This window comes from Capricornis sumatraensis, chromosome 11 (genome assembly GCF_032405125.1).
Source record: "Capricornis sumatraensis isolate serow.1 chromosome 11, serow.2, whole genome shotgun sequence".
NCBI lineage: Eukaryota > Metazoa > Chordata > Mammalia > Artiodactyla > Bovidae > Capricornis > Capricornis sumatraensis.
This window is the reverse complement of record NC_091079.1, coordinates 39,213,952-39,235,769: the sequence shown is the minus strand read 5'-3', so window position 1 is coordinate 39,235,769 and position 21,818 is coordinate 39,213,952. Positions and strand designations below refer to the sequence as shown.

Below are 21,818 nucleotides of genomic sequence, written 5' to 3'. Positions count from 1 at the left end.
ATTATATTTCTCATAACCCTTGTTGTTGTTGTTAAGTCACTAAGTCATGCCCAACTCTTTGTGACCCCATGGACTGCAGTATGCCAGGCCTCTCTGTCCTTCACTATCTCCTGGAGTTTGCCCAAGTTCATGTCCATTGAATCGGGGATGCCTTGCAACCATCTCACCCTCTGCTGCCCTCTTCTCCATTTGTCTGCAATCTTTCCCAGCATCAGGGTCTTTTCCAATGAGTCAGCTGTTTGCATCAGATGGCCAAAGTATTGGCCTAACAACCTAAACTTCTACAAAATGTATGAAGCATCAAATAGGCCTAAGCCCCAGCAGAAGGACTTCAGAAAGAATTGGACTGGCTGTTGGTGGCTTTATCTGTAATCAATATGGGGCCAATAATATCCAACCTGCCATCAAAACCACTTCACAAAAAGGTTAGTGGAATCTCAACATAAACTTCCATAGAAACTGAGGGCAAATTATCAAAGCTTTGTTTCGTTTGATACCAACAACCAGGGCCAGTCAAATAGCATTTCATAAATCACACTAGAATGATCATAGCTTGTTTCAGATCACATGGACACCCCTCTGACATAATTACCTTTACTATTTATTATCTCTTCAGTAGGCAACAAGGCCAGGAGATGTTTTAACTAAAACAACAGTTAATGCTGAGACCTACATCTGAGGTACTTTTTAAAGTACAGCCCCAAAGTGTCTGAATGGTGGGAAAATTGCATGAGAATCAATTATCTAGAATTTACCTAGGAGACATTCTGTTGTCACTATTTCTTATCATCATAATTCTGTAGAAACTCTGGAATAGCACAAAGCAAGCCTTTCAGTTTTTAATCATTGTATGTGGTACAGTCGCAAAGTCATGTCCGATTCTTTGCAACCCCATGGACTTCAGCCACCAAGCTCCTCTGTCCACGGGATTCTTCAGGCAAGAATACTGGAGTAGGTTGCCATTTCCTTCTCAAGGGGATCCTCCTGACCCGGGATTGAACTTGAGCGTCCTGCATTGCGGGCAGATTCCTTACTGACAGAGCCACCAGGGAAGCCAAACATTATATGAGTTCACTTTAACATTATTTTTTGGAAAGACTCCTAATATTTTTCAGAGGATCTATAGCTATACATCTATCTATCTGGCAACTACAAATCCGCACAAACAGATGTAGTGTGTGTGTAGATATACATTACTCTAAAGTGCTTAATAACTATATATGTTCATGATAATATGTTGGATTTAAAACCTTATGTAAAATTTAACTACCTTAAACAATAATAACCGTCAGTAACAGCACTAAACACATTAAAAATACTGCAAACACAAAGGCAAAATGTAACTTAACAAACAGTATCTTTCTAAGTAGACAAAGTAAATACCGACTTGATAGCTTATTTGGGGAAATTTACCCAATAAACTAAACAAGCCATCTGTTCACACATATCCCAAGTGATTACCAAAAAAAAGGAATTTGTTAATAATCTCAAATTTAAAACAAAACCCCCCACAATTTACCATTTTGTTTCACTGCACTTTTCTCTCACTTTGGAAAAATTCAGTCTTCAATCATGCTAATTTGATTTTAGAGTAAAGGCAAATGAAATGTAGAGCTCAAAGGTTTAATGAGCCTCCACTAATGCATAAAAAGTGTAAAGGCAAGTAACCATTAGAAGAGCAGTAATGTCAGCAATGAAGTACTATTGGGCCACAGGGATGTTTGAATCCCTTCACTGACAGCAAAGTGATGAAGGAACGTGACTTAGAAGGAGAACACATCCCATCTGGAGGGACTGGTGAAGGCTGGTGAGGTGTCCATCACTGAGGAGGCCATCCTGCCATGGCTGCATGGTCCTGTGTTGGCAGAAAGACAGTGCTGCCTTCAGGTGGTTAGTGCACCGTCAGCCACACCAGCGTGTACTGATGTCTACCTCTGGGTGAACGCAGCATCCCTAACTGCTAAGACTGGCAGCTTACATTGAAAGATATTTGCAAGCAGTATCAGAAAACCTTCAGCTGAAGCTCCTTTAGCATTATCTACCAAACATGAAGGAAAGAAGGAAATATTCTATCTGATGTCAGGATATTCACATGCAGAAAGTGTATTCCAGCCCTCCTCTACGTATTCCAAATTATACACAAAAACATGATCATATTAGTCAATTTGAAAAGGTACAGAAAAATACAAAGAAGAAAATGAAAACCACCCAAACTCCCATCTCTAAAAATAACCATTGTTACCATTTTGATATATTCCCTTCCAATCTACTCTTAAGCATATATACCTTTTAAATACGACAAAGTTCATATCATATACAGATTATCCTGCTTTTTTTCATCCAACGTGGTATCATCATGGTTTTCCATGCTGTTGAAAATAATTTACAATCATGAATTTTAAAGTCTACATAACCAAATATGTACAGTAATGTATTCAACAGATAATGTATTAATGGGTATGTTTTCTATTTCCAATGTTCATGATTAAAAATATAATTTCTACAACTCTTTTTTTACACTTCTGAATCCAGGACTCTTAAAACAATTATGTTAGGCATGAATGCTTCAGTTTTCAGGCATAATAAAACAATTAACAGATGTAATGAGAGTTTAACAAGCTTTTTGAAAATTAACACACAATTTTTGATTTTTAATTATAAGGGTAATGAAAAGGCTATTTCACATGAATCTTTGTATATTTGAAGGTATCATGTATATTTGAAGGTCACGTGTTTGCAAAGGCTTTTCCAGTGTTCTCCATGTAGCTGACACCGGTGGCAGGAATACTCTCAACATTGAAGAAAATGCCTAAACTTTTGCCGTGTGTGTGGCTGCAGTGGTCTTGTCTTGTAAGTGAGATATCCAGAAGTTTTTCATCTTCTTATAAAGGAGACAATCACCAGGAGTAGCTCAGGTGCTAAATGGTCCGGGGGTCACACCTGCAGGGCCTCAGAGGGTGGCTATTACATAGAGTTGCAAACAATGGTAATACTTTGCATAGTGTAGTTAACTGTTACAACACTGCCCTCCAAACCGCAAAGCAGAGATCATCAGCTGAGAAATGCTTATTTGTAAGCTAGGTTGTCTTCACAGTCAAGGTAAACTGGAAAAATATTGCTGAAATAGTCCCAGACGTGCCCAATTCATTCCCGTGTCATTTTGATATATCCCCATCATTGGGGGGCATTTGTATCTTTGGGGGCATCATGAAATGGTCCAGGCTTGTCTTTTACTGTTTTACTGTTCCAGAATCAGCCATTTCTCCAAGGAGCTGTGATTCCTCTTGTTGGAGAAGAGAGTAGTGATTTGTTCCTAAAGGTACCTTGCTTCTGCTTCCTGGTCCATTCCCCCTACACCATAATAACAGCATATGAGTTTTCCATTTCTCTTTAGAGATAGAATGCTCAGATCTGACCAACGATTAACTAGAAGAAACTGCGTCCCCACCTCTGCCCTCAAGTACAGGTCACATCAAAGACTTCACCTTCCAGAGAGAACCATGTTTTCTCCCTGTCGGTTGATGTGACAATTATGACATGCACTGCTTTCATCTGAAAAGGAAATCTTCTTATCAGAAGAAACTTAAACTTACCCACAAGCAGACTGATCTTCTCTTTTTACATTTGAAAGCACAGGTAGAGACTGAAAAAAGGATTTAAACCACCAGGTGGATTCTGCCACTTCGGGTGATCCTATCAAATAAAATGCACATTTGTGGTTCAGTCGCTCAGTTGTGTCTGACTCTTTGTGACCCCAAGGACTGTAGCACGCCAGGCTCCCCTGTCCTTCACCATCTCCCAGAGCTCGCTCCAACTCCGGTCCACGTGTCAGTGATGCCATCCGATCACCTCATCCTCTGTCACCCCCTTCTCCTCCCGCCATCAATCTTTTCCAGCATCAGGGTCTTATCAAACACAATTGAGAGATGAAAAACAAAGGGAAATAGGGAGGGTGATGCTGATAAGAAGTAAACTACATACCTAGCTGGGCTTTGTCATCACCTACGAAGTTGGCAGAATCAGGGCTAGTTAAAGAGGTGCCTGAAGAAACACTGGCCTCTGTAGGAAAGAAACAATAATAAACAAGCAAATAAATAATAAGCCAACACAGATTTTTACATATAAACTCTCAAGTAGCATGGCCTGAAATCATTTAATCCTGGATTATAAACTGAAAATTCGGTTATAATACCAGCCAATCAGAAGTCTCCCAGAATAATGCATATTACATTTGTATTAATAAAGTGTGTTCCTTTCCCTGGTGAACAACTCTCACACAGATATTAAGTAGAATTTAAAATATATAATAAATGTTATCAAATTCAAAATCTTAAAAAGTACAAAATCAAGAATGAATATTATTGTACTATATTAAATATATTACTTGTATACGAGTCATATATAATGAGTTATATTTAAATATCCTACAGAAGTTATCAAATTTAGAAATAAAAGAATCATTTTAAAAGAAAAACATCTAATTTTTCATATCATACTTGTGTTTTAAACCTAAGTGTTCTAAAAGATAAGAATAGAAAAATAACTTTCAAGAATGTAATAATTCTAAGAACACGGGCATAGATTAACTTTGGGTGGGGGAGAATAAATTAGTAGATGTTTCCATCTCTTGTCTACAAATAACCCTTGAAATAAGACTTTTCTACAAGGTGGTATGACTTCAAAAAATGATAGCCTGGTTCTGAAGTGATTGTTTCGTTTTATGAAATGTCTGAATTTTCTTTGAGAAGCTGTACTTTTCCATTTAGCTATAAATTTTCACAGATGGAGAGATAAGTAAAAATAAAACTGGCCAGGTAGAAGCTGACCGATTAACCACAGGAGAAAATGGAAATGAGAGAACCTCTGAAACACACTTGCGCTACTTCTCTTTTCTCAGAAATGAATATTTTATTTATGCAAAATTATCAGGTTTTAGTGTATCCTATTAAAGGCAAGGCACATGAAAGTAAAACCCACAGGAATGAGTTGCCATTTCCTCCTCCAGGGGATCTTCCTAACCCAGGGATGAAACCCTCGCACCCTGCATTGGCAAGAGTATTCTTTGCCATTAGCGCCACTGGGGAAGTGCACCCACCCTCCCCACAACCCCACCAAAATTGTGAAATATAAGCTTCTTTTTACTGATCTATGTGTTAATGGTTTCATGGCTATAACAAAATATAGTTAAAGCAAAGTGATGACGTTTGCCAGTTTTTACTAATTCGGGGAGTCTCTGATAGGTCTATTCCTATTTTCTTCACTGTCACAAAGAATTGTCATATTCTCCCTTTAGGTCTGACAGGACATGATACGTAGGTTAATTATACCCCACAAACATCACCGGAGATCATGTTGTCTAGGGCCACCCTCTAGATTTGTTACGACTCACTTCGATAATACTGATTTCTGGCCAGAAGACAACCAGCGGAAGGCACGGATGCCATTGTCCCCTGAGCAGGAGCCAGTGAGTTGGTGCCCGGCAGCCTGCAAAACGGGCAGTGAGAGGCTAAAGTTAATCATACTGGGTTCCTGTTCTTTTCCCACGAGTATTTTTTGTAAAGCAACATAACTTACCATGTAATAAATACCCCGTAAAGAATTAAAGAGTTCACACAAAATTGTAATCAAATTCATTGCCATAAACAAAAAATGCAATTCATTTCTTGTGAAAACACAAGAAAAAATTTATATCCAGGTGTAACATGTCCACAGCTGGCTCCAGAAGTGTCAACACAGCCCTGACCATCACTCACCTGCCTGCTTTCTTCAGCCTGCTCTTCCAGTGAACGAGGGTCTACAGCTTCTTCAGAAAATGCAGAGTTGGGAAGGGCTGACTGATGGTGATCCAGGACAGACCTGCTATGGGGCACGGAGTGAGCCATCAGGGAGCACAGTACCCCTCGGTCTGGAAGGCAGAAACCTGAGCTGGGAGTGGACGCAGGTGGGCACTGGGCCACCACAGGCGGAGCCAGAGGCACCCTGCCTGCCTGTGTGCCCTTGACTGGGTCAGCTTGCCAGGGGGGCTGTGGGCCAGGCAGGCCTTGGCCCGGACGTGGTGTTGTCCAGGCCCTCTGGACAGTCCTGGTTCAGGACTGCTGGCTTGACAGGGAGAGAGGTAATAGCCACTCTGGCGACAGAGACACAAACTTGGGGTCAGTCACACACTTGGGGACAGCACCACGCTGGGCTCTGAGGGGGACACCACGGACAGGCTGCAGGCCAGCAGGGGGACTGGATGTCATCACAGCCACGGGGATGCAGCGCAGAGTCACAGGGACAGAAAAGAGGTCGGGGAAGCGTGGGAGCCTTCCAGAGGAGGGCCGTTCACTGCATCCACAATGGACAGCAGGTTAGAGAGTCCAGCAAGAGCAATTCAAGACACGTGGAAATCATGGGGACTGAGGAAACAGGAGCTTGATAGCCTTCTAGCAACAATGTTGGTTGAAACAAAAGCTGCATTTCTGTTCTGCTTTTAGCAATGGTCCTTACTTGAACTGTTTTGCCATTTCCTAGACTCAGTTTGCCAAGAGGTCCAGCTGTGGATCCCCGGATATTAGGAGGAAGATGCTGTCAGTTGATGATTCCGTTCATTTGGTGGCTGTTAGTTTCACTGGCTTAAAGCAATTTTGGCAACGTATACAGAATTGCTCATCACCTATGTTCAAATTTACTCAAAATATTTGTCTTAGTTTGCCATCATGGTTCTTTTTAAATACCTACTCTACCTGGTTGGGCTTCCCTGGTGGCTCAGAGGTTAAAGCATCTGTATCCAATGCGGGAGACCTGGGTTCGATCCCTGGGTTGGGAAGATCCCATGGAGAAGGAAATGGCAATCCACTCCAGTATTCTTGCCTGGAGAATCCCATGGACAGAGAAGCCTAGTAGGTTACCATCCACGGGGTCGCAGAGTTGGACACAAGTGAGCAACTTCACCTTCACCTTCACCTTCTACCTGGTTATGACTCCTTTCTGTTGCCAGTATTATTCATTTCTGCCTTTTCTCCTTTTGTCTTGATTTATTTTGCTAGCGGTTTCTCTATTAAATCGTTCTTCCAAAGAACTACCTCTCTTGTTTTTAGGTTTTATATTTTATTTCCTGTCTTCTTTTATTCTTCTTCCTTTTATTTACTTTAAGGTTATTCTTGTTATCTATTTCAAAATATTTTTATTGCTGTTATGACATTTCTTGAATATTTGAATTATTTAGTGATGCTTTTCTAGACATATACTTTCTCTGGTAGTTTAGAGGGTAAAGCATCTGCCTGCAATGCAGGAGACCCTGGTTCCAACCCTGGGTTGGGAAGATCCCCTGGAGAAGGAAATGGCAACCCACTCCAGTAGTCTTGCCTAGAAAATCCCATGGACAGAGAAGCCTGGTAGGCTACAGTCCATGGGGTCGCAAAGAGTCGGACACTACTGAGTGACTTCACTTTCACTTCCTAGACATATAAATTTTCTCAGTTATCTTTTAATTGATGATTCCTAAATACCTTATGTTGTCAAGAGAGTCTTTTCTTTTTTATTTATTCTTTCAAATAATTTTGGAAGTGGCTTTCTGTGTATTAATAATAGTAAATATTCTTCCATTGCACAGTCATGATTTTGTATCTATTTGATTGTGTTACTTAATTATGTTAAACAAATGATTTATGTACTTACTGATGTCTTACCATCTGCCCTCCCAGTTTGTACTGCAATTGCATCAGTTGAGTCTGTCCATTTTGGCTTCATGTGTTTTGCAGCCATGTGGGCAAGTGTGCACAGAATCCTGATGTCATAGCTTCTTGGTGGATCTTGGATTTTACTTTCCTTTATCAGCACTAAAGGTTTAACTTCAGCCCTAGATTTTCATTGGTCTAATGCTAATTTTGTGGCAGCTGCTTTTTTATATGCAATCAGAAATTATCTCCTTTCATCTCTTTATTTTCTGCTATCTGTTCTGTTTCTTTTTAAAAATAACTTATTAGCTCCCTTTAGCTACATTATTTTTTCCTAGTTTTACAGATACACTTTCTGTCACAGTTGTTGAACTGTTGGCTGAGTTGCTTAGCACTAAATTTCTTCACAAATTTTGGGATATGGATTTGCAGGTTCTTTCTGAGTGGTAGGCAACTTCCATTGCTCTGTCTAGCTGTGCACCACCCCTGGCCACTACACCACACCTCTCTCCTGTCTGGTGGTATCCAGGTTTGACCCATGGTTTTAGTTTTTGAAAGATTCGAAAATGAGCCTCTCAAAGACAGGGGGTTCACTTCCATTCACTCACTCAGTCGTGTTCGACTCTTGGCAACCCCATGGACTGCAGCATGCAAGGCTTCCCTGTCCATCACCAACTCCCAGAGCTTGTTCAAACTCATGTCCATTGAGTACGTGATGCCATCCAACCATCTCATCCTCTGTCATCCCCTTCTCCTGCCTTCAATCTTTCCTAGCATCAGGGTCTTTTCTAAGGACTCAGTTCTTCCTATCAGGTGGCCAAAGTATTGGAGTTTCAGCTTCTACATCAGTCCTTTCAATGAATATTCAGGACTGATTTCCTTTAGGGTGGATTGGTTTCTCCTTGCAGTCCAAGGGATTCTCAAGAGACTTCTCCAACACCACAGTTCAAAAGCATCAGTTCTTCAATGCTCAGTTTTCTTTATAGCCCAACTCTCACATCCATACATGACTACTGGAAAAACAATAGTTTTGACTAGACAGACCTTTGTTGGAAAAGTAATGTCTCTGCTTTTGAATATGCTGTCTAGGTTGGTCATAACTTTTCTTCCAAGGAGCAATCATCTTTTAATTTCATGGCTGCAGTCACCATCTGCTGTGATTTTGGAGCCCAAGAAAATAAAGTCTTCACTGTTTTCATTGTTCCTCCAACTATTTGCCATGAAGTGATGGGACCAAATGCGATGATCTTTATTTTTGAAGGTTGAGTTTTAAGCCAGCTTTTTCACTCTCCTCTTTCACTTTCATTAAGAGGCTTTTCGGTTCCTCTTCACTTTCTGCCATAAGGGTGGTGTCATCTGCGTTATCTGAGGTTATTGATATTTCTCCTGGCAATCTTGATTCCAGCTTGTGCTTCATCCAGCCCAGCATTTTGCATGATGTACTCTGCATATAAGCTAAATAAACAGGATGACAATATACAGCCTTGACGTACTCCTTTCCTAATTTGGAACCAGTCTTTTGTTTCATGTCCAGTTCTAACTGTTGCTTCCTGACCTACATACAGATTTCTCAGGAGGCAGGTAAGGTGGTCTGGTATTCCCATCTATTGAAGAATTTTCCACAGCTTGTTGTGATCCACACAGTCAAAGGCTTTAGCATAGTCAATGAAGCAGATGTTTTTCTGGAATTCTCTTGCTTTTTCTTTGATCCAACGGATGTTGGCAATTTGATCTCCGGTTCCTCTGCCTTTTCTAAATCCAGCTTCAACATCTAGAAGTTCTCGGTTCACATACTGTTGAAGTCTCACTTGGAAATTTTTGAGCATTACTTTGCTAGCATGTGAGATGGATATCCTATATATTTTTGCTTTAGCGACACCCAGTACAAAACCGAATATATACCGTAGCTCCTGTTCTGAAAATCTAGCAAAACCAATGTGGTCTTCCTCCTGTGTGTGGTAATGAGGGTTATATCCTCGGCTAACGATTAAAATGTTATAATAGGGCTCCGATTTCCACACCGCAACCAAGACATAAGGCAGGCTAATTTCTCCCCGATTGTTCTCTGACCCATGTTATTTTCCAATATCTCACTATTAAAATTAGATCCATCCACAATTCACTGAGTCTTTTATCCTAAAATTAAGTTATGCAAACATTTCTCTTTGATTATAACACACACTTCAAACTTAATGGACATCTCATTAAAGGAAGAGAAAGGCATATTTAAGTAAGACTAATTACTAGTCACAGTTCACCATAGTCTCTCTGAGGGGTGACCAGTTTATTCCATGTGAGACACTATTACCCTTTCTGGGTTTGTTGACGATGGATGAAGTAGGAGACAGATATCCCATCGTTGTTTTGTAGAGCATGGAAATTCACGGCAGAAAGATGGTGCTTATAGATAATTCACTGCCACCCCGTGCTGTCAGACCACTGACCAGGTGAGGTCAGTCTGGGTGACTTCACTGCCTCTGCCTCATTCCAGCTCCAGTCTGACATGTCTGTGTGTGCACACAACACGTTGGGGGTCTTAAACATGCAGTGACATTGGAATCAATGAACATGCCCCACTAAACACAAACACTCTGTTGTTGTTATCCACTCAGTGTTGTCCAACTTTTTGAGACCTCGTGGACTGTAGCCTGCCAGGCTCCTCTCTCCACAGGATTTCCCAGGCAAGAATACTGGAGTGGGTTGCCATTTCCTCCTCCAGGGGATCTTCCTAACCCAGGGATCGAACCTGCATCTCCTGCGTTGGAAGGCAGATTCTTTACCACTGAGCCACCAGGGAAGCCCAAAACCATACACAAGGCCTCTATAATAACCAAAGCTTCAAATGAACACTGTTCAGTTCAGTTCAGTCACTCAGTGGTATCTGAGCGACCCCATGGACTGCAGCACGCAGGCCTCCCTGTCCATCACCAACTCCAGGAGTTTAGTCAAACTCATGTCCATTGAGTCCATGATGCCATCCAACCATCTGTGGCAGGTGCTTGATTGGCGAATCACCCTTCACCCCCTCACCTTCCTCCTGTGAGCTTTCCTAAGAAAAGAAACCTGCCTGAGTCACCAAGGGCGAACTTACAGCTCGCAGTGTCGGATTCAAGTGGCGCCAGGGGACAGCTGTGGACCTGGGACCGCGAGGGTCCCACCTTGCTCACACAGCTCAGGATTCTGACCCTGAGGCTGTTGGTGACCCTGCCTGACAGCTGCCAGAGGTGAGAAATCCTTCACCTACAGACTCTTCCCATCCACCTACACTGGTTAATAGTCTTTCTCCTTTCACAGATATTTCCAGTGTGTGGATGCCATCCCACTATGTCCAGCTCATCCCAATGTCCAGTGATAGCTGTTTCTCTGACCATCACACCCCTGAACAGCCATGGATGCTAGACCAGCCCCTGCCACAGTGCCCCCCACTCCTCCACCCCCAAATCATCACTGGTAGAGGCTGTAATAGCCACCCTGGTCTGCTGGGGCTTCTGTAACAAAGCACCAGAAGCGAGGTGGCTTAAACCATTGAAATTTATATTTTCTCTTCTCCCGGTTCTGGGGGCAGCGGTTGGGTTCTTCTGGGGCCCCTGTCTTTGGTTTGTAGACTGTTCTGTGTCTTCACAGGGTTGTCTTCTGTGTGTCTGGTGTCCTAGTCTCCTCTCTTAACGGGTACTCAGTCATATTGGACCAATGTCCCATCCTAACAATGACATTTGAACTTAATCACCTCTTTAAAGACCTTATCTCCAAATATAGTCATATCCTGAGGTCCTGGGGGCTAGGACTTCAACACGTGCCTCAGCCTGGAACGGCCTGCTGGAGTTTCCCACAGGCTGTGGCACTTCACCCATCACCAACCACGGGGGCCACACAGCTGCCAACCAGGCGAAAGGTGCTCCAACTCTGAAACCCCAGCCCCAGGTCACCCTGTCCTTGGCCGGGTTCCCTGGAGAGCAGAAACTGAGACACACATGGCGCAGAAAGAAGCCTTGGGCGTTATCTGTTCAATTCATCAGTCTCATCAACACATCACGAGATCACTCAGACAGCTTGCCAGGTAAAGCGAGATTTCAAACACAAAGTGTATGCTAAGCACAAAAGCTTTCATTTCAGACATGAATTGATTGAATATCCTGAATTATATCCATTTTGATGTATCTTTATCCATAAATCTGGGCACTGCTATCGCTGGAACATGATGTACATGGTTTCTGACAAAAAATTTCATATGCTGTGGTCATGTTTCCACTGATCCTTTGACTAAGCTTACAAGAAATAGTTTCTTATTTAGAATTAAAACCAGAGAAGCCATGAACTTTAGAGGCAGAAACATGAGATTCATTTTTAATCGACTCATAGTAATTATCAAAGAGCACAAATCAACCTAACATGTTGAAAACATTAGATTATTTTAAGTCTGAGATTTACAAATAAAATGAAACAATATTTTTCACAGTGATATTTATTTTACTGTCCTTTTCACTCCTTGTGCCTGATGGAGAGTCGAGTTTTTAAAGGTGGCATTTTTCACTTCCTATCTGCTTTTTTTTTTTTTTTCAAAAATAATTCTGCTCAACTTTCAGATGAAATATCAACTTTTATCAGATGATCCAAAACACAAGTGGATTTTGAACTTCAGCCCAGGGAAGGAAGGCTATCTCTATGAATTTCATCACCAGAGAGGAAGGGGAGGAAAAAAGGACCTCTGGCAGAACTTTCCCAAGCTGTTGCCAGGAGCCACAGAAAGCTCACTTGTATTGCAAACCCATTATAACATTATAAAATAGTTTTACGTATTCAAGGTAATTTATGAATGGTTAACTACAGAAAGGCAGGAGCAATTAAGGTTACGTGAGTCACAGGGTGTTTTTCTAAAGCGTTAGATTCTAGCGGTGTCAGATCTATGTGTATGTAAATGCAGGCCCTCAATCACAGAAACATGCCTAGATGTGAAATTTTAGCTGCTTGTATAGTAAATATTTGTAGAACTAGTTTTACCTGAAATCCAGAGAAAATACTGGTGAAATATTTGCTGAAAATTTAATTGCTTCAATCGGTGGCACAACCTTCTGTGTATACATCTATAATGCATAGATAGATGTATCTCTATGTAAAGATAAAATAAAGATTTTATCTTTAGGATCCTTTCATGAATCCAGGCTCATTTCAGATGAGGGTGGATTTTCACAGGTGTTTTGATGTTTTATAACTCTTCACTAAGGCTGCATCACCTTCCCCAAATCATCCCCCAGAGTCACCCTACATTATTAATGTTTAGTCGCTTCAGTTGTGTCCAACTCTTCAGCTGTGACCCAATGAACTGTAGCCTTCAGGGTCCTCTGTCCATGGAATTCCCCAGGCAAGAATGTTGGAGTGGGTTGCCATGCCCTCCTCCAGGAGCTCTTGCCGACCCAGGGATCAAACCCACATAAACCAGGACAAAATTCCTTATATTGACTTCCCATGATGGATAGTTTCTACTTGTATCTATTGGGAAAGAAAGCTAATGAAATTCAGAACCCAGTCCATTTAGGTCTGGATTTTGCGTAAAAGTGCTGGGTGAGCAAGATGGCATGCATCTCCCTACATCTTTATTTCTTTTTGTAAGAACAGGACTCCTAACGTTTAAATATACTTCAAAGTATTGCACCCAAGGATCTTTAAGTTGGTCTATGCTCTGAAAAACATGACACAAGATGCCCCTTATTAGCGATTCAATCCAATTAGTGTTCTCCTTTTACTTAAAAATTAATCTCTAATTGTACATTAGATATCTGTGAAAAATCATGAACTATTGTAGCCTCTTTTAGCAAATCTTCAGGAGAATATGTCTACTGGAGTTGGGTTATAGAGTAAATAACCATATTAGAGGCCAAGGGCTCCCTTCAATGAACTCTGTAGAACTAACTTTCCTTGATCATTAAAAACAGTCTGCCTTTGTAGCAATTTTACATCCTTGGTGAATGTAGCCCTTTTATGAAGCAGCTCCACTGAAGTATCTTTGATTTGATATTTTATTGAGAATTGAACAGAATTAGGACATGTTTTCTGTAGGGCTTATGCTACAATACACCCAATGACTGCAAATTCACTGATTTCATTTTATTAAACATAATCAGTAATGAGTTTAGAGTAAACAAAACAGAAGCCGCTCTTTCATGTCTAGTGGGAATACTCTGGGTTTGTTTTAACTTTTAATTAATTAAGATTTCCATACAAGGGATAAAGTGTTTATGATTTTTCAATGAATATTTATGAAAGCTCATTGTCCAAAATTCACAATCATTCATTCAGACTCATTAAAAACGTTCCTGAATATTTCACCCAAAACAGAGATCATGAACTGAAGCACTTTGTCATCTTTTCAAGGGCCACGTAAAGAACATCCCTGAAGGTAAACCACACATATGTTGGTGAGCATCAGTATTTCTTCCTTTGGAACATACGTTGCACCTCTTTACTTGGGATCAGCAGTGTTTTAGGCCCCATCTGTCATGTTAGCAAGAGGTGTTCAATAACTCTCAAAAAGTTGGGGGGCAGGAAAGACAAAGTTCTAATACTGAGTTTACAGGTGACAGTTACCAAATCCTGAAAAACTGATGAATTAATTTTACAATCTAGAAGTCAGAAGTCAAATGTCATCATCAAATGACAAACTAAGATGAGAATGAATTTTCCAGCAAGTAGATCCATGTCACAGCTATTTACAGAGCGGTTGCTATGTGTCAGGCACCAGGCTACTATTTTTAATTTTGAGAATCCTGTGGACTCAGTGAAGACTCCTGAGGATTAACAGAATGTCACATCTCTGTCTACAACAGAATGGAAAGTAGGAGTTGATATCACAACGGCATTTTCAACAGACATCTGGTGTTTATCACTCATGGACACTAGTCTTTCACGGATATGGTTCTACAAGGAGGTGAAACTCAATATTCTGAATCCTCAGCACCCATTGAAACTCAGATTTGCTTACTGTTCATTCCTCCTAAGGTGTTTTTTAAGCATGTACTATGTAGCAGGTATCTCACCATGCTGACACGTATGGTAGCCAAGACAACATCCTTGATCTCATGGATGCTAGAAGTAAACTAGTATAATTCCTAGCAGGGAAACATACTTCAAGCAAAAAACAGATAACTAAGCAGGCAGGATGTTCCCTGGTGACTCAGATGGTAAAGAATCCACCTGCAATGCAGGAGACCCAGGTTCAATCCCTGGGTCAGGAAGATCCCTTGGAGAAGGAAACAGCAACCCACTCCAGGATTCTCGCTTGGAGAATCCCATGGACAGAGGAGCCTGGCGGGCTAGAGTCCATGGGGTCACAAGAATACGGCATGAGTGAGCGACTAACACTTTCAGTTTTTCACAAGCAGGCAGAGCACTGGGAGCTGATTTAGGTGAGGTAGAGAGAACAGCCTCTCTGAGAGGGTGAACCGGGCAGAGTCTGAGTGAAGGAGCTGACTCATGCCTGGCATCAGGGTGAGGGCAATCTCAGACAAGCTCAGTAAGGGGGTGGCCGTAGTCGGGGTTTAGGGTTAGGATGAGACGTTTCCCAAACAGAAAACGCAAAGAGATCATCTCATTTTAGGAAAATTCAATGACTTCAGTCTTACACATATTTGTTTATTCTTTTCTTTATTACTCTGTGTTCTTTTTTCTTGCCGAGTAGCATTCCGACATGTGACTTTACCATACTGTGTGTGTCCGTTCTCCTGTTGACAGACATTTGGGGGTTTCTAGTGTGGGATTATTGTAAGTAAAGTTGCTAAGAACACATGTTTACAAGTCTTTTTGTAGACAAGTGTTTTCATTTCTCTTGGGTAAATACTTAAGGGGTGGAACTGCCAGGTCATGTGTTTAACTTTATAAGAAGCTGCCAAACAGTTTTCTAAAAATGGCTGTAAATTTTCACTCTCTTGCCAACAATGTGTGAGAGCCTAGCCCAGGGAAGGCTGTGCTCGCAGTGTGTGTCTTTGTCAGGGCTCATCATCACCCATCCTGCTGGGGTGAAATGGTGTCTAACGATGCTTCTCTTCTGTATTTTCTGATAATTGATGATGTCGAGCATCCCTCCCTCTGCTTCCTGACAACATATTTTCTTTTCTGAAAAGAAAGCATCAGTTCAAGTTTGTTTGTGTTGCATTTGGGTTATTTGCCCTTGGTTATTGACTTGTAGGAGCAAGCTTTTATTCTGAACAGTTTTCTCTCCTTCGTGAATATTTCCTTTCGTTCTGTGTGCTGCCTTACAATTTTTCTTAGTCATGTCTTTTGGTGGGCTGAAGTTTTTAATTTTGTTGAAGACCAGTTAATCACTTTTAAAAAGTAGGTTTTGTGTTTTTTTGTACTCTAAGAAGTCTGTGTGTAGCCCAAGGTGGTAAAGATATTTTTCTATTTAGGTGTTGAATACCTTTATATTTCATGTATGGATGCTTCTGGGAACTCTCAGAGCGCCAAGGCTGAATTAGGAGAGCAAAAAGTGTAACTGTTGTTGCTGAGTCGCTCAGTCGTGTCTGACTCTCTATAACCCCATGGACTACAGCACTCCAGGCTCCCCTGTCCTTCACTATCTTCCAAAGTTTGCTCAAACTCATGTCCATTGAGTCGGTGATCCCATCCAACCATCTCATCCTCTGTCGTCCCCTTCTCCTCCACCCTTCAATCTTTCCCAGCATCAGGGTCTTTTCCAATGAGTCAGCTCTTCACATTAGGTGGCCAACATATTGGAGCTTCAGCATCAGTCCTTTTAATGAATATTCAGGACTGATTTCCTTTAGGATTGACTAGTTTGATCTCCTTGCTATCCAAGGGCCCTCAAGAGTCTTCCTCCCAACTGAGGAGCCACCGAGGCATGAACCTCTGACCCTGATCTAGCAACAGAAGGGAGCTCAGGGAGGCTTGCCCCTTCCTGTTGGAGGTCCTGGTGACAACGTCAGGCAGAACTCAGTGACCTGGGTCTCCTCTCCCCATGGAAGCTGACACCCTCCTCTGCCTCCTGCATGGGGGACAGATCCAGGAGCTGCTCTGTCCCTGTGTCCCCACTGTGGTCCCTGAGCCAGGTGGCAGGACAAGAGAAAGGAATAGAGTTCTTCCTTAAACGTGCCTGTTGTTCCATTAAGGATGAAAAATCAGTTCCTAAATGATGCTAGGATAACTGGTAGAAAAACTGGCCTCAACCCCAGGCATCAGAAGATCAAAACGGGAAGTTAAATCAATAATTCAATAATTCCCTGGGTGGATACAAGTCAAGATGCACAGAAAAATAGACGTGAAGGGTGGAAGCTGCCGGCTCCCACAAGAGTGAAATGAAAGCCAAGTCTACGCAGGGTAGATGCGGAGATGGGGGCCATAACCAGGGCACTGGACAAGGCAGTTGTACCCTACGGAGACTAGGTTGTATTGACCTCTCCAGGCCAGGCCCCTTGACGTGACAATGAAAGGTTTGCCGAGAAACAAGAGGTGAGGATAGCGGGGGGGTGGGGGCTGTGGCTGACCCAGGGACAGTGGGAAGGAGGGTTGCAGTGGGTTCTAACTCCCAGCAAGGGGACCCTGGAGGGGAGCTTGCAGTTCAATTCCCCAGGAATCTCTAGAAAGAACAGAACACAGACATGAGATGGGGGTCTGAAAACATGGGGTTAATCACTGTTCATGGAGCAGCCACACATCCCTGTAACAACCCACCACCACCATACCAGATGCAAAGGGCTGGTGGAGCAGCCTTGACCCAAACCAGCTGTGTTCCTCTAGCAGCAGCCAGGTTAGCTCAGGGGGTCTGACACCCAAAATGGCCCACCCACATGGTGGTAACTGGGGCACCCCACTCCCCCAAGTGAGTCTGCTCTGACACGGCGCCCAGCAGTCCATTCAGCCCCATCCATCCAGGCAGCACCAGAAGACACCTCTGCTCCTGGAACTAGCCTAGGAGGCAGGTGCTGCTGGCATCTCAACACATAAGTCAGACTGTAGGCATCCTCGACTGAGTGACTAACACATCCTTGAGAACTACTGTTTACCTAGCATGGATGGGAAGCCCGAGTTCCACTGGCATCGGTAGGCAGTCATCTTTCAGGCTCTGGATTAGGGATGAGCTGCCCGCGGTTTGCATGTGTGTGATTTTTCTATGCCAGTTCCATTCTTGAGAGAGATTAGCAAGTTTGGAAATTGTATATAATTATAATAAAATAATATAAATATTAATATTGTTATATAAACATCCTTATTATACAAAAATGAGAGCAAATATATATTTATACTAAAATAAATCTTTTTCCCAGAAAATGCTGCACTACTAATTATACAACCTCAGACTTTGACCCATTGCTGCCGTTTGAAGGAGGGAGCCATGAGCTGTGGAGTTCAGGGTCACAGGCAGCCCTGCAGCATCTCCAGGCAGCTCTCACGTGAGGGCTGTGAGACACTCACAGTCCAGGCAGGAGAAAGGTAGATTTACTTGATTTCTAAAGTTCCTCTAGACGGAGAGCAGGGCAAACAGTGAGTGGGCAGAGCTTGGAGACTGTGTTCATGGACATTGTGTGTGTGTGCATGTGTGTGTCCGCATGTGTGTGCATGTGTGTACATGTGTGTGTGCGTGTTTGCCTGACTAGTGTGTGTATATGTGTGTGTGTGCACTCATGCCTGTGCTTTCTTTGCATGGAACATATCTAGAATTCACACAAACAGAACTAACTGAAAAGAAGAGAAATTGCTTTACTCTTTTCGTCAGTATAATATCTGTGAGAAGCAGAATGAAAAAGAAACAGACCCAGCTGCTCCCGTGAGTTCTTTGTGCCAGAGATGAACCGGGCGGACCTGCCTGGTGAGCAGAGGGTCAGGGACGCAGCAGGGACTGCCTGGACGGAGGGTGGTTTCCAAACCACACCTGTGGTCACCACTGTCGGAACAGAGCCCTCATATCAAGATGGGAGGTCACCCCGCGACCTGCCTGTGGTGTCTCACAGCTCCCCTCTGCCCAGTCTCAGGGTCCACACTTCTCCATACTGCACAACTGCCCTCCTCACCTCGGGAGCTCCTGGGGCCTCAGAGAGACTACAGCTCACAGCTCAAGACTCCATCGTAACAATGCCACTTCCTCCAGGAAGCCTTCCCCGACTTCCTGCCCCCAGAGCTGAGAAGGCTCTGTGTGTCCACTGTCTTGATAGCCATTAACATCGGCTGCAAGCATCAGGCTCTCAGGGGCAGACCTTTCTGCTTCCCAGGACTCCTACAGCCAGCACACCTGTCCCCCTAGGGCAGAGTGAGTGAGTTAAAGTCTCTCAGTCGTGTTGACTCTTTGTGACACCATGGACTATACAGTCCATGGAATTCTCCAGGCCAGAATACTGGAGTGGGTAGCCATTCCTTTCTCCAGGGGATCTTCCCAACTGAGGGATCAAACCCAGGTCTCCCTCATTGCGGGTGGATTCTTTACCAGCTGAACCACCAGGGAAGCCCAAGAATACTCTAGTGGATAGCCTATCCCTTCTCCAGAGGACCTTCTTGACCCAGGAATCAAACCAAGCTCTCCTGCCCTGCAGGTGGATTCTTTACCAGCCGGGCTACCAGGGAAGCCCAAGCCCCAGGGCATGAATATCAGCAAAACAAGGAGACAGAAGCCCAGGAAACAGAGATCAACCAAGGGGACAGGGTGGCAGGGGAGAGGGAAGGGGTGTCTGAATGGTTGCCACAGAGACGAAGCAGGTTTTGGGGTCAACATCACAGGACAGAGGCCCAGTCACCCTGCTGAGTCCTGTCCACGGGCTAGGAAGCTTCTGGGCCAGGTGGCAGGCAATAGTCCCTTTCATGTTTATAAAAAATATTCAACCACCGTACTTTGTCATAATAGTTAAGCAAATATCACAGGCCCACCTATATATAATGCAAATAATTTTAAAGATTTCACCTACTACAGAATAGATTTTTGGAGCAAGTTAGAATATTTTCCCTTTTTAATAATTCCAGGCCAACTGTAAACCCATACCACCCTCTGCTGGTCATTGTGTGCCTACTATGAAAATGGATGTGGACCTGGTCTGTAGAGAAGTATCAATAACCTCAGATACCCGGATGACACCACCCTTAAGGCAGAAGGCAAAGGGCCTCTTGATGAAAGAGAAAGAGGAGAGTGGAAAAGTTGGCTTAAAACTCAACGTTCAAAAAACTAAGATCACGGCATCCAGTTCCATCACTTCGTGGCAGATAGATGGGGAAACAATGGAAACAGTGACAGATTTTATTTTCTTGGGCTCCAAAATCACAGCAGATGGTGACTGCAGCCATGAAATTAAAAGACGCTTGCTCCTTGGAAGAAAAGCTATGACCAACCTAGACAGCATATTAAAAACCAGAGACATTACTTTGAGACAAGGGTCCATCTAGTCAAAACTATGATTTTTCCAGTAATCATGTATGGATGTGAGAGTTGGACTATAAAGAAAGCTGAGCACCAAAGAATGGATGCTTTTGAACTGTGGTGTTGGAGAAGACTCTTGAGAGTCCCTTGGACTGCAAGGAACACCTGAGTTCTGTTCTTGACTTCACTGCTAGCTGATGGCCTCTGACAATGTAAATGAATCTGATAAATAAACCCGTCCATCCTAAAGGAAATCAGTCTTGAATATTCATTGAAAAGACTGATGCTGAAGCTGAAAATCCAATACTTTGGCCACCTGAAGCAAAGAACTGACTCACTGGAAAAGACCCTGATGCTGGGAAAGTTTGAAGGCAGGAGGAAAAGGGGGTGACAGAGGATGAGATGGTTGGATGACATCACTGACTCGATAGACTTGAGTCTCAGCAAATTCCAGGAGTTGGTGATGGACAGGAACGCCTGGCACACTGCATTCTATGGGGTCTCAAAGAGTCAGACACGAATGAGCGACTAAACTGAACTGAACTGAACTGAGTCTGTGAAGAACCCAGCATTCCCCAGAAAACAAACTATTTTTCCCGAAGTGAATGAGCTGTTTCCTGAAACTTATTTTCCAACAAACAATATTTTCAAATTTTTATTTTTATTTCTTTAATTTTTAAGCATAGCTAGTTACTTAAAGGTAATCTTGGAATATTTTTAGACTATTTATCTTAGAATATTTTTATCTTTTATCTTTTTATAATCTTAGAATCTTTCTTAGAATATTTTTATCAAAATGTCACTGATAAAAAGTTAAAACAATAAAATATGTGCAATAGAACTTTTCTCAAATTAAACATATTTTAAACTTTTTTAAAATATTAAATTTTAAAAACTTTTTAAAAATATTAAATGTACTTTAAACTTTTTTATTTCATGTTTTTTATTTTCCATTTAACATATTTTCACACATGAACATAATTCTAAGATAAGGCTATAACCAAGACGTGCCATACATTTCACTGATTCTCTAGATAGACTGCACCACCAAAATGGATGGATTTAACTCACTAATTTATTTTTTCTCTTTCTTTTTCATTTTTTAAATTATGAAAATATTTACATGTTAGAGTTTGATAAAGGCATCACAGACAACTGAAACAGAAAGTAACAGGCAGCCGGAATTTGAAAGTCATAGATCAGCTTGCTTTCTAAGAACGTGACCTCAGGCAGATATTTACTGTCACTCAGCCTCAGCTTCCTCATCCTCAGACCACAGGTAGCACAGGATCACTGCCTCATTATTCTGAGTAATAACGCGTGTTTCACAGAGTGTGACGCTGCCTGCAGTCACCCAGCCTCTTCTCGTGCAGAGCTGGGGCTCAGGAGCTGCCACCTCTTCCGTCTTCCTTGTCTGAGCAACAGTTCTCATGGGTGTACCTTCCAACACTGGCACATGCTAGACTCTCAATAATACTGCTGGTGAGTGGATATTTTTAGCAAATGATGGCTGCAAGTGGAGAGATTTTAGCATATTCTGGGGTCTGTGGCCAGCCCAAATGCTTTTCTCATTCAACACATTAAAGGAGTTCTAATGGAAACAAAACATGAAACTATGAATTTATGGCATTGTTCCCGAAAGCAGCGGAATATACAATGCATCTCTCTTAGTCTTTGTTTGGTTTCCATGGAAACAGCTGTGGCAGGTGAGATTGCTATGTATTTATCACAGACCGTTACATCTATTACTTCTATTTCCTTGATGTAGAAATAAGAGAACAGTTCAGAGGACAGGGATGTGGAGAAGAATA

At 42.4% G+C, this 21,818-nt stretch overlaps 1 protein-coding gene across 1 annotated transcript in view; it reads right to left on the bottom strand.

Moving 5' to 3' along the window:
- Nucleotides 1-2,536: 2,536 nt before the first annotated feature.
- Nucleotides 2,537-21,818, bottom strand: part of PPDPFL (pancreatic progenitor cell differentiation and proliferation factor like) — a 41,916-nt gene continuing 22,634 nt past the window's right edge. The window contains exons 2-5 of the mRNA XM_068983405.1: nt 5,390-5,484; nt 3,982-4,059; nt 3,594-3,693; nt 2,537-3,351 (exon numbers count right to left, since the gene is read on the bottom strand). Of these exons, the coding sequence (XP_068839506.1) occupies nt 3,231-3,351; nt 3,594-3,693; nt 3,982-4,059; nt 5,390-5,444 (354 nt within the window). The 5' untranslated portion in view covers nt 5,445-5,484 and the 3' untranslated portion in view covers nt 2,537-3,230. The remainder of the gene's footprint in view (nt 3,352-3,593; nt 3,694-3,981; nt 4,060-5,389; nt 5,485-21,818) is intronic.